Genomic DNA, 12804 nt, shown 5'->3' with positions numbered 1-12804 from the left:
TAATTTATTTATTTTTGCTTAAGATATTAATACCAAATAAATGTCAGTTCACAATAACTAAAAAGTGCGCGGATGACCCTTGACCTCAAGAACGCCGGTATCGTAGTCTGTGGATACGATCATTTGCTAGCCCTGCATCCGCCTGTTTATCTTACGTAACACATTGTCCTAGTACGACAAGCAGTTCACCCCCTCCACAGGTAAGTAGCGTGTCTAAAATCACCGCAGCTGCTTCAGGGTGGGTTTGAAATGAAATTGTAATGTAAACTTATATGGCTAGCATGATATGAAGAAGACCAAATCTGAATTTTGCTTTCGTCACGCGTCACGATGTTCGATAGCGATGGCTTCCCGATCGAGTTCCACTTCCTCTCTCTGAATATGGAGGTAGAAGTGAGTGCTGTCGTTTCTACCTCCATGGTCTGAAGTACATAGAAATATGTACAAGAAAGACTAATGTACGGACACAGCAGTTATCATTCAAAACCATACAGCTTTGGTAAGACAGTCGGTTGAACTACTGTCCGTGGTTGAATAGTACTGGATATCATGTGCCGATGAATTGTATCGCAGAGGGACTTTGATTAACATACTGTGATTGTACACTTGCTTGGTAATATGCGGTGTGCACACGTTTTTTACACAGAGAGGAACACGTGTTCTCATCGCCTGGGTATATTTGGTCGGCTTTCCTAAGGTTTGGGTTCCACTACACTCTCAAACTGAACAGCTGAAGTGAAACTGAAAGTGCTTTGCCTTGAGAAAATGTGTTGACCATGAGCGCTTTGCTCAGGGAAGCATCCATTTTGGAATTGATATACAGTCAATCCTAACTAGACCAATAGTGAAAATCTGTATCCAGTACCATTTTTGCGTAACTTTTTCAAATTTATCACTAACTTTCCTTGTAAACTCGAAAACAACTTATACATTTGTACAAACTCATATGATGAGGGTCAACATACATGTAGGACAAATGCCTTTTTCTGTACTTTTATAACAGAGAATTGTCTCAACAACTTCAAATTTCTTCAGTATTAGAAAAACAGCAACATTCATCAGGTCAATCATGCAGGCTGTATTCTTTCAGTGAAAGTGTGAGTCAAATCAAAGCTTTAGGTTTGAAGATAACTTGAGACTCGGGAATTAACATAGTATACATTGTCAATGTCGTGAATCATATGAATGACAGTGTTTTCTTCAGGTCTCTTTCACAAGGGGGAATGTCCCCTCTGCTTAACATTGTAATTTGAGTTTGGGAGGGGGATTTGGCTCTTATTGAGGACCATAATAAATTATGCAAATATAAGTAAATGCAAATAAAGATTTTTGAAGGTACATGTATTAGCAAATTCAGGTTTTATGCCATTTGACCTGAGTCTGGACCCTAGAGAAACCTGAGGGGTTTTTGAAGTGTTTCAATAGACCCTGTGTGAATAAAATATTATGTGACAGCCCCCCCCCCACCCCTCATTATCAACAATGCCAGTGTTTACACAAAGATAAAAGGTGATATATGTTACATGTATTTGCATTTCGCTGCCCAATGAAAACTTTCCAGCTTACTCTTTATTTGAAGGTTAATGGGACAAACAAATACCGCCACAAGAATGGCAAGCAACGCACTTCTTGCTCAGTGTAGAGAGTCTTTGAATGGTTTCCCTCCTTTGCTGACCAGGAATGTACGAAGAGTCAAACACATAGGTAACCCATCGGCAAGTGTGGCTAAAGGACCAAATATACGAGTTTTACAATGGAATGTGCTGGCTGACGGTAAGTGAAGGGTAAGATATGTTCTGTACACCACAACTGGGATCTTTCTTTCACACACAAAGTACTGTGTCATTTCCTTTCAGCGCTGATTTGGATCAAATGTCGTGATCGGATGTTTAGCATGTAACAATACCCTTGATGTACAAGAAAGCTAGTGAAGCTTCAGCAGTATGCTTGTTTTACCGTATTGCTTTCCGAAAAGATTTAGCTAAAGTCTTTAACCCTTTTCCCTGCCAGACAGTATCACTTCCCCATCAGCCAAGCCAGTAAAAAGCAGTATTGAGCCAAAATATGACAAATTTTCACCAACTTGGCTTGGTCTGTTATAGCATCTTTAGTCTATAAAAATCAAGTTTACAGTATTTATGTTTTCAATGGCCATTAAATGTTCAATATTATGTTAAAATACACCATATGGGATATGTTGTATTTCAGTAATTTTTACCATCTTGACCTGATGGTGAAATATGAACTTCACAGGAAAAGGGTTAAAGATTCAGCTAGAGATATGGCTTATAGGCATAGTTCAGGAGTCAGATTGTCTTGCCAGGTAATTTACTTACTAGATACAATTTCAATGGAAAACAAAAGGCTATGACACCTTCATAATCCTCTTACAGTTTAGAACAAACTCGGTCCCTGGGTAAAGATTTCGCTAAAGTCTATTAAAATTTAGCTAAAGTGTTTAGGTCTAAAACATTTTAACTACCGGTAATGTCTGAAAAAAAATGTAATGCCAAACTTTGCAAACACTGCATTATTATTTCAATGTTTGTTTTGTAACATGATGATAAGTTATACAGTGGCAAAATCTGTTCCGATAATGGTTATCGATTGCATCGATAATGTATTGGAGTTAAGTGTAATAATGCCCTTTTAACTAGCATCATTTTTTAGCAAATTCAGTTAAGTTTGTCTTTCCCCATATTTACCATGCTCGGGATATGTTTTCAGGCAGACTCTAGCCATCATGTTTGAGTTTGTAGGTCAAGTATTGTACAGCTGTGGTGATGGAGCAGGCTGCGTTGCCAGCTTTGAAAAAAAAGGAAGTATACATGGTCATGGTCTCCTTCAAACTGAACATGTCAGGGTATACAAAACAATAGCATAAGGTTTTTAAATTACAGTATGTCACATATCACACAGCAACTCATAAACCAATGTTAAAGGGCACTAATTTATATGGTAGGCGCTAATAAAACTTATATGTAAACGCTGAAAATAGATTTCTTTTTCTACAGTACATTAACAAATAATAGATCTATGACACTTTATTGATGGCTATTTGGAATGCATACCCTGGTGCGGTCAAAGCATACACCTGTCCTAAATGGCATGACATGAGCAGTTTCCAAAAAAAAAATATCTCAGCCAAACTAAAGATATAATGCAGCAAATAGACCCTTCTTGCTCTTTCAATTAGAAGTTGACAGTGTTATGAACCCCCTGTTTGTGAAACGAAACCTTTGAACTGCACAGCTTAGGGATGACCTTTGTTATCAGACTTGTCAGAAAGCCAATTGTGCGGTTTGTGCCTGAAAACCACAACTAGCAACACCATGCATCCTGCAGCAATATCATGCACCCATCAGTCTTAAACTCCCATTGTTCAAGGTGTGAATTACCTAATTGCAAGAACAAAGCATGATGTGGCGTCTCTTGGAATATGTCATCCCTTTGTCTCAGCATCGAGAAGTGAACAAATCACTGTACTTGATAAATTGTTCATTCTATAGTTTTAAAAATGTGATGAAGTGATCTTTAATGTGCCAAGACAAAAATGTCAACTTTGAAACAGAGAGAAACCTGTGAACACTCATTTCCTGTTTGATTTCACATCCTTTGTTTGGTGATTACAATGCAGCAATTTTATCACCTCTTTTACTTGTTTAATACATACATGGAGCTAGAAACTGAATTATACATAAAGGTGAATTATACACAAAACTATAAAAAATTGAAGTTTGAAGTCTGTTGAAGGTTACATGGCCTCCATTTTTGAGATATTTATACCAACAGCATGGAAAACCTAAAAATGTAAAAAAGGAGTGAAAATGACATGAAAATAAGATGCACAACATCAACTAAGAACTTTCCCTATAAAAGCCAGATTATCGTAAATCTATGCAAATGTAAAAAGGCCACACTTCTGATCAGACATGCTGCGTTTGGTCCCAGAATCCCATAGTTTCACCATGTTTCAGGCGTTCATTGTCATTGAATCTTTCATGTGACGTCTGTGAATATATAGCGGATAAACTTGAGTCAAAAATAAACTGAAAAAATGTTTCGTTTTTTGTCGGAGAATCCATATGTTTCAAAATGTGTTCCCTGTACGACCATTTGACCCCTCTTTGCATATGTCACAAAAATGCCCATTATGATTATTCAAATTTATCATTCAGTCAAAGCGATGCTGTGAGAATTCAAAAACTTCCACCCAGTGTATGCAAATGGCTGCATCATCAGTAATCCCCCTATTGTGCTCCCACTGTCCTGTAACTTCCCGTTTAATCGTTGTGAGTTTAGGGACTGTGATTACCCATATCAAACTCTGTCACAAAGAAACCAGTGGCATTTCCAGACTGGTGATGGAGGGATTGTGCATGAATGTATCTCAGACTTTTGAGAAATGCACATTTAAAAAACAATAAAATCTTAATTTGGCGAAGGGTGGGTGCAGGGGTGCTGAATACTTCGTCCATCCATTAATGTGACACTTGGGTAACACAAACTGATCGACTGTTTTATTTGTCAACAGCACTTTGTCAAAACAAAGACAACTTCATCAAAGCACATCCAGATGGTCTGCTTTGGGAAAACCGGAAGTCCCGCTCCTTGGAAGAAATTCTGACCTATGACCCTGACATCATATGTCTGGAGGAAGTGGACCATTACCATGACTTTTACAATCCCATGTTGCAAAGCGTCGGGTACCAGGGTATATTCAAACCTAAGCCAGACTCCCCCTGTGTTTATTGTGTCGATCACAATGGACCTGATGGTTGTGCTCTGTTTTACAAATCGGACAAGTTTGATGTCGTTGACGGTATCACCCCGAACCTGAAAGTGACCATGCCCGGAGAGGGAAGCTGGACGACGAATCAAGTCGCAATCATTTACACATTGCAAGGGAAACCACCAAGCTTCAAGGGTGAGCAGTTCATTGTCGGTGTGACCCACCTCAAGGCCAAGAAAGGGTGGGATGATCTAAGACACGTGCAGGGTTTGAAGATTTTGGAGCATCTTCAAGAGCAAGCTAAGAACAAAGCCGTCATCTTCTGTGGTGATTTTAATGCGGAGACATCTGAAAAGGTGTATGGTGCGTTCAAGGAAAGTGACCTTGGACTTGATAGTGCGTACAAACTATTGAGTGAAGATGGTTCCGAGGAGCCTCCGTACACAACATGGAAAATCCGTCCCAGTGGTGAAATGAAGCACACTATAGATTACATGTGGTATTCAAAAGAGAAACTGAACGTACACGCTGTTCTGGAATTACCCACAGAAAGTCAGCTTGGCGATGGGAGAGCGCCCTCATTGGTGACTGCCTCCGACCACTTCTCCATGGTGTGTGATTTTAAATTTAAACCAGATTACTCTGGAGATGCAGCCTTCAGCTCGCTGTGATGTGATCTGCTCTTGGTGCAGTTTTTAATCATAGTATTTCTGTATCCATGCATTTATTCCTGTATTTACCATTGTATGATTCTCAACAGACCAAAAATGGATCCCAGAATTCCGGAGTCACATGGTTAGGTTTCAGTAACACGAAGAATTACTGAGAGTTTTGATGTATTGATGATAAATATTATATCATTGTATTTTACCTCATTGAACAACGTTGTTGTTATTATTGCTCTTTCATCAGGGAGATTAAGTCTGTTTCCAATATGTAAGAAGTGGAAGAAAAGATTATCACCTGTTCTAGACTTTTAATTTTCAGATATCATGTTTTAATTCGTTGATGCGGAATGGAAATACCCTTAGTTGTGGGTAGACAGCTGAAGTGTAGTATTTTGTAACTGGAAAAAAATACAATCGCAGACACAAGTTTTGGAATAATTTTTTTTTTTTTTAAAACTACGTACATGTTACACCTTTTTCACCTCTTAAATCAGGCAAGTCTCCAACAGATAGATAATCAGTCCTGTTATATTACACCAACGCCTGAAGCTTTCATCATGGCGCTGGGCGGACTGTCGTACACTAAATGCACTTGTTTGTTGTTGCAGTGATCTGTCCTCACAAATGCACTCACTCACTCATGCCTTGGATTGTTTTGGAACATTTTTACATTGATTTTTGCAGCTTTCAAATATTTTGTCTGCTTGATATATGAACGAAATTTTGGATAAACAAAAAGGTTTTTTTTCGTCACATTGCACATCGACTGGGTACTTTGCAATTGTAGCACACATTTAAATATCGTGCTAGACCATAATTAGTATTTCCAACTGTGCAGAACAGTCTCAGTTGAAACTCGGCATGGAGCATTTTATGTGGGATTTATACAGCAGTCATTGTAAACCCCTGTCTTTCCCACCCCAGGCTCATGTAGGGGAAATTGAAATCAGTCTTGTGAAATTTACCAAACTGCTCCCCTCTCCCCCTGGGACAAGACAATCAAGAAAATCCCTATGTTGGGACACCAGTTAGATTTTCCAACACCACGGCCCTATCCCTTTACCTGGCAGACAGTATCACTTTCCCTTCTACCAAGTCAGTAAAAACCGGTATTGAACCAAAACTACATGTATTTTCACTCACTTGGCTTGGCATGTTATAGCAGCTTTAGTCTGTAAAATTCATGTTTGCAGTACCTCTGTCTCCAGGGATCTTCAAATCTTTAAGTCTGTTAAAATGCACCATATGGGACATGTTTTGCTTCACTAGTTTTAACCAACTTGACCTTATGGTGACAAATGAACTTGGCAGGAAAAGAGATATCCACAGCCACCAAGGGTCTGTGAGACAGACAAGGGACTCTAAATGGAGTAATTGCCTTTCCCATAGGGCACAGTTTTATGGCAAACCCAGTTTATTCCCCCACATTTTTCCGATATTGCACGGGGTGACCCCTCCCCATTTAGGATTTCATCGACAGGTGCATTGTCTTCATTGAGATTCGAATTTTTTCATTTCATTTACCTTTGTTCTTTTTTGAGGCTGTCTTTCCCAACTTTAATGTAGTATGCAAAGTACAGAGGCGCCAAAAGAACATGGAGAGCAGAAATTTCATGCAAAGATCCTTTTCATCATCATCTATTGTAAATGACTTGATCATCACAACACACAGTGTATCAGACTTTAACTTATTACAGCTATTCTGGGCATTTGGTTAAGTTTTATTGCTGTTTTTGTTTTTCGGATATTTTAAACTATCATTAAATCTTCTATCTGTGACTGCCATTGTGAAACTTTTGCACAAAAACTCATGACCAGCGACCTTTTTTTAAGAAGTAAGATTTACAATGTAACCTTTGACTTTTTGATTCTTGAAGTTTTTCTTAAAGGGAGGTGGTCGTTGGAACTGCGTTCAAAGGTCAATAGGGAGCCCTACAACAAACGTAAAGGCTGCATCCAAGCTACATTGGTGATTTACGAACGTAAAAACTTTTTGGCGTAATGTACATTGTAAAATTTAAAAGGAAAGTTATGGGACCATGGGCACACAAAAGGGGGATTACTGATGACGCAGCCATTTGGATACTCTGGCCGGGAGTTTTTGAATTCTCATAGCATTGATTTAACCATATGATAAATTTGAATAATCATAATGGGCACTTTCGTAACATATGCAAAGAGAGGTCAAATGGTTGTACTGGGAACACAGTTTGAAACATGCCTTCTCTGACAAAAAACGGAATGTTTTTTTTCAGTTTATTTTTTACTCAAGTTTAGTCGCTATATATTCACAGACATCATATGCAAAATTCAATGACAACGAACGCCAGAAACATTACAAAATTATGGGATTCCGGGACCAAACACGGCACATCCGATCAGTAGCATGGCTTTTACACATTTGCATAGATTTCTGATAATCTGGCTGTTATAGGGGAAGTTCCTGTAAAATATTGCAGCTGTATTGACATGATGCATCTATAAATAGTGAACAAAGTACATTGTTTGTAAACAAGCAAGTTGCACATGTGCAGTTCCGACGAACGCTTCCCTTTAAAATGGACATTGAAAGTGCAAAACATTACAAAAGAAAATTTTGAAGTATATGTAGCAGCTGTTGTGATTGAAGATGTGGGTCTGTGATTTCACATGTTTTGATAAAATGGTTTCTTTTTTGTGTAAGAAAATAATCCCTCCTTGAATGTCTCTTGTCCACAGTACCAGAACAGTTTTAGCAGCTGGATGAGTTTTCTTATTCAGGTGAAAGACACGCACAACAGTTTGCAAGGTTAGGCAATAGCTGATAAGATTTGAACTGTTCATTAAATTGATTCAAACACAAAGATTTGCCTGTCAATTTTTTGAAAAAATATTTTTGCCCCTGAATGTATGTCATTTAAGTTTTGTTAAGAGGCCAATTTGATTGATTTTGAGGCAAGAATCATCAGTGTGGATGCAGAATATTTTGTGTAACCTAATCGAAATAATGAACGTAAAATCCATAATCGCAATCCATTTATGTAGTATACACCTCAAAATTGAAAGACTTGGACATTTGCTCACACTTTCCTCAACAAAACTTTAAATCACTCCCAAGAATAAAAGTCAGGGGTCACTCGAAAAATTTGGCACTGGAGAAACAAACTACCCACTATTTACCAACACTTGAAATTCAAAATTGCTGTCAACCCTGTATCAAAGTTCTCTAAAAATCAAAGTTCGATTTTCACTGAAATATAACGATGAAAACTTAATTTACTCCATGAGTTTAAAAGTGAGCCTCCAAAAGTGGTAGACCAAAACAGTGTTGTTAACAGTTTAAAGCGTCCGGAATCTGACCCCACGGCGCATTTTACCTTAAGGGTTTGCTGGTGAATAGAAGCTACAGTACAAGCAAGGGTAACTGGTTCAATCCATTATGCTCTGGCAAGCCAGACAGGCCTATGGACTTGACACTTTGTATTGTACATCAGTGTTGTTTTTAGTAGCCACGTCTGCAATCTGCTCACAGTTTCTTCCCATTACAGTGGCAATGTAAAGACGGATGAAAACACGTCAAAACTCAGTAAGGCCGCGTTCAAAAAAAGTGGTGAGGGGTGGGGGGGGGCTGGAGGAATTCAGGGGGGGATTCGAAAATTTTTGGGGTAGTCGAGGGGGGGGACTTGAAAGTTTTGCTCTGCCTATAGGGGGGGGGACCTGAAAATATTTTGACTCCCAACATTTTGATGTCGTCCAATGGTTCTAATGTTAGTAATAATTAAACAAAATCTAGAACCGTTTTGTCATATTTTATGTCTTTAATCTCGAAAAAGTCTAAAAATGTATGAATGCCATTAAATTTTTGCAGAACAAGTTGGCCTTGTAATGGGGCAGGAGCTACAACTGTTGATAATTTTTCAATATTTCTATGCAATGTATCAAACACAGTTTCTTGGTGTCTCTCTACAGCAATAGCATGCTGCTGAAAAACACAATATTCAGTTTGTCAACAAAGCCCGTTTGCCTAAATATTGGTGATAATTGAATGATCCAAATGCACGGTACACGTAGGCTGTGTTGGCAAGCTGAATACTGGATAGCTCAACATTCTGTAGGGAGAAGAACAAGAACACAATTGTATAAACTGAACAAAAATATTGTCAAAATAAAAAGTTAATACAACTACTGCCCTGCTACTACATACTGGCAGTGACAGTGATACATGTAGCTCTGACTCTGATGTAGTTTAAGAAGAGTTTCGGTCATAGGACACTCAATTGACAGTGAAACATACATCTACTTGTACACAAGATCCATCCAGAGAGCAATACATAGAAGACTAGGGGACTAACAGTTACCATGGATTTTTGAATTCTGGCATATGAGAACAATCAAATATTAGAGAAAAAAGATGGGGTCACCATACTTGATCTTATACAAATGTACGATGAAAAGTCAGTTTTTCTAAAATCACTTAAAATCAATATATAAAACCATTCATTTCAAGTTCATGCAGTGAATGAAATTTTCACATCTCATTGTACCAATAACACAAAAGTAAAACTTTGAACAGTAAAGACTCTAATATAAATGGAAAAATGTGTGACTAAATGGAATCTTTTATTTTTTATCAAATTTGCCATTATTACACCCAAAATTTCTGAGATAAAAACATTAATTTCATGGAATATTTTAACCTTCCAGTATTGCCAATTTTGTAAAACATTTTATAAGTGGCATCTAAGTTGTAGATGTCTTGTACTTTTGAAAAAAAATTTTCGGTAGGTCACTGTGCTCATTTTTTTACAATTTGGTTAAACGTAGCTAGAAATACATAATTTTCATACTCTCTCATGATTGTCATTTTGTGTGCTTTTCAGCTGGTGCCATTGAACTGGCCAGAGTTGGATAAACTCAAGTCGGCTTAGACTGAGAAATCCAAAAAGTTCACTGATGCATTTAAAAATGAATCAATTTAAGAACTTGCCCTAGGTATATGGCTCTACAACCTGCTGATAAGAGGTAGTGTTGAACATCTGCGTGCAGAACGACACATTATGTGTTTTTTTTTACTCTGCGTGCATTCCTAATAAATTTGCGGCTATATGGTAATTTGGGGGGGGGGGGACTTGACAATTTTTGAGGGTATTGAGGGGGGGGACTTGAAAATTTTTTGAGGGTATTGAGGGGGGGGGATCTGAAAATTATAGGTATTAGGGGATCAAAAAATAGATTTCAATCGCGATTCCTCCAGGCCCCCCCCCCCCCCTCACCATTTTTTTTGAACGCGGCCTAAGGTGTTCAGTAGACTGAAAGATCCGTCGCTCGAGGACGCCCTCTACGCTCCCCTGAGCGCCTTCGAGCTACATTCGGTCAAGTGTTCAGCCAATTCTTAGTGTTCAATCTGTGTCTGTGGTTAAAACTAATGATGATGATGGTATTTGTGACGCTTCTGGGCAGCAGTTAGTAAAGTCATTTTTGTGTCAGTTACTCAAAGAATCTTTGTCAAAACGTAGAGGGTACAGCGGTTAACTTGTGTCATCTTGCCGAGTTTTCAAGTTGTTAAACGTAGTCTGTGAATATGTAGTGTTCCATATTGTTATTTGCAGTTGAATTTATTTGTCAACTTTAGCTCTGCATGCTAGGGAGGATAAAGATTTTCGAAAAAGGATAAAAAGATATTTTAATGAACGATAATAATTCAAAAGTTACAACTATTGCCCACGGAGACGCCAAAGTTGAATTACTTAGAACTTTCTTATACATGCAAAAGTTGAGGGCGCTGTTTATTGTCCAGTTTTCCATGCTCCATGTGCAAACTTGAATTCACTCCTCAGAGAGACTCTAGTAGGAAACACTAGTATCACAAATCAAATAAACACCGACAATATTCCTTTTACTGCCGTCTATCAATAGTAGATGATTTCTTTTTTTCGTTTTATTGCCGTGTGACCCTATCTATAGCAGATGTTTTTTTGGTAACACTACCAATCGGTATCCAGTATACTAAGCTTACCACGCAAGTATTATAAAAAGAAACGCACGGGCCAGGAGCAATGCCCAATACTGTCTGTGGTCGGCCTGCTGCCGAATGTACACTGTCATGACCATGTCGCTCACGCATGAAACACCCAACATATAATTCTACTGATATAAAGTGATGTATTTTATGATATTGTAAACACTTGAAAGACTAAGATTTTTTCGCGTGATCTGTTCATCCTCGGAGTCTTCTTCAAAAGCTGTGTATTCGCAACATTCACACTTTGCACCATTTTAAGTCCCTTCATAGTCACAACCCGATGATCCTTCTTAAATTTTCATTACAGTTTGTCAGTGCTGTATTGTACTGTACTGACTGTACTGTACTGTACTCAACTGCACTGCACTGTACTGCACTGTACTGTACTGCACTGTACTGACTGTACTGTACTGTACTGTACTGTACTGTGCTGTACTGACTGTACTGTACTGCACTGCACTGCACTGTACTGTACTGTACTGTACTGCACTATACTGTACTGTACTGTACTATACTGAACTGTACTGTACTGTATTGTACTGTACTGTACTGTACTGTATTGTTCTATACTGTACTGAACTGTACTGTACTGTACTGTACTGTACTGTACTGTACTGTACTGTACTGTATTGTACTATACTGTACTCAACTGCACGGCACTGTACTGCACTGTACTGTACTGTACTGTACTGTACTGTACTGTACTGTACTGTACTGAACTGTACTGTACTCAACTGTACTGTACTGTACTGTACTGTACTGTACTGTACTGTACTGTACTGTACTCAACTGCACGGCACTGTACTGCACTGTACTGTACTGTACTGTACTGTATTTTACTATACTGTACTCAACTGCACGGCACTGTACTGCACTGTACTGTACTGTACTGTACTGTACTCAACTGCACTGTACTGAACTGTACTGTGCTGTACTGTACTGTACTGTACTGTACTGTACTGTACTGTACTGTACTGTACTGTACTGGCTACAACGTTTATTTGCCGATACTACATCACCCCTAATGAAATTTTGTAAGCAAAGAAACAATAATCTATTGGTTGACGCGCGGCGGGTAGCCACCCAACCTTTTTTTGTATCTTATACCAGGTGAAAGAGAAGAGGACAATATTTTATTTCTGAAATATGGCGTAGCTTTTAAGCAAAGGGCCGCCAATGTTTTGAAATATTTGAAAAAAAAATCGTCTCGTGTTGTTTTCCGACCGATATGGTGACATACATATGAGCAATTGTCTTGTGTGGTGAATTTCGCATGTGAGTTTTTATATTGTTTGTCAGTTAAGTTCAAAGACGCCGCAACTGAAGTCACCAAAACAAATAATGACAACTCCCAACCCGGCAAGCACAACTACGGGTATGCATGTACTTTATACGAAACGGTG

General features: G+C 38.5%; 1 protein-coding gene across 1 annotated transcript; it reads left to right on the top strand.

Moving 5' to 3' along the window:
* Positions 1-60: 60 nt before the first annotated feature.
* On the top strand, positions 61-8243 carry LOC139131660 (nocturnin-like). Its single transcript, XM_070697815.1, has 3 exons — positions 61-200; positions 1580-1773; positions 4535-8243. The coding sequence occupies exons 2-3, from the start codon at positions 1584-1586 to the stop codon at positions 5401-5403; spliced, it is 1059 nt and encodes a 352-aa protein (XP_070553916.1). The 5' UTR covers positions 61-200; positions 1580-1583; the 3' UTR covers positions 5404-8243.
* Positions 8244-12804: the final 4561 nt, after the last annotated feature.

The sequence above is a fragment of the Ptychodera flava genome, chromosome 4 (assembly GCF_041260155.1).
Source record: "Ptychodera flava strain L36383 chromosome 4, AS_Pfla_20210202, whole genome shotgun sequence".
NCBI classification, from domain to species: domain Eukaryota; kingdom Metazoa; phylum Hemichordata; class Enteropneusta; family Ptychoderidae; genus Ptychodera; species Ptychodera flava.
Note: the sequence above shows the minus strand (reverse complement) of the source record. Positions and strands in the feature narration are given on the sequence as shown.

Excerpts from the sequence above, each read along its gene's own strand:
- LOC139131660 (XM_070697815.1), top strand. The coding sequence starts at position 1,584 with ATGGGACAAACAAATACCGCCACAAGAATGGCAAGCAACGCACTTCTT. Across the intron at positions 1,774-4,534 it reads ATGGAATGTGCTGGCTGACG|CACTTTGTCAAAACAAAGAC; the intron begins GTAAGTGAAGGG and ends ATTTGTCAACAG.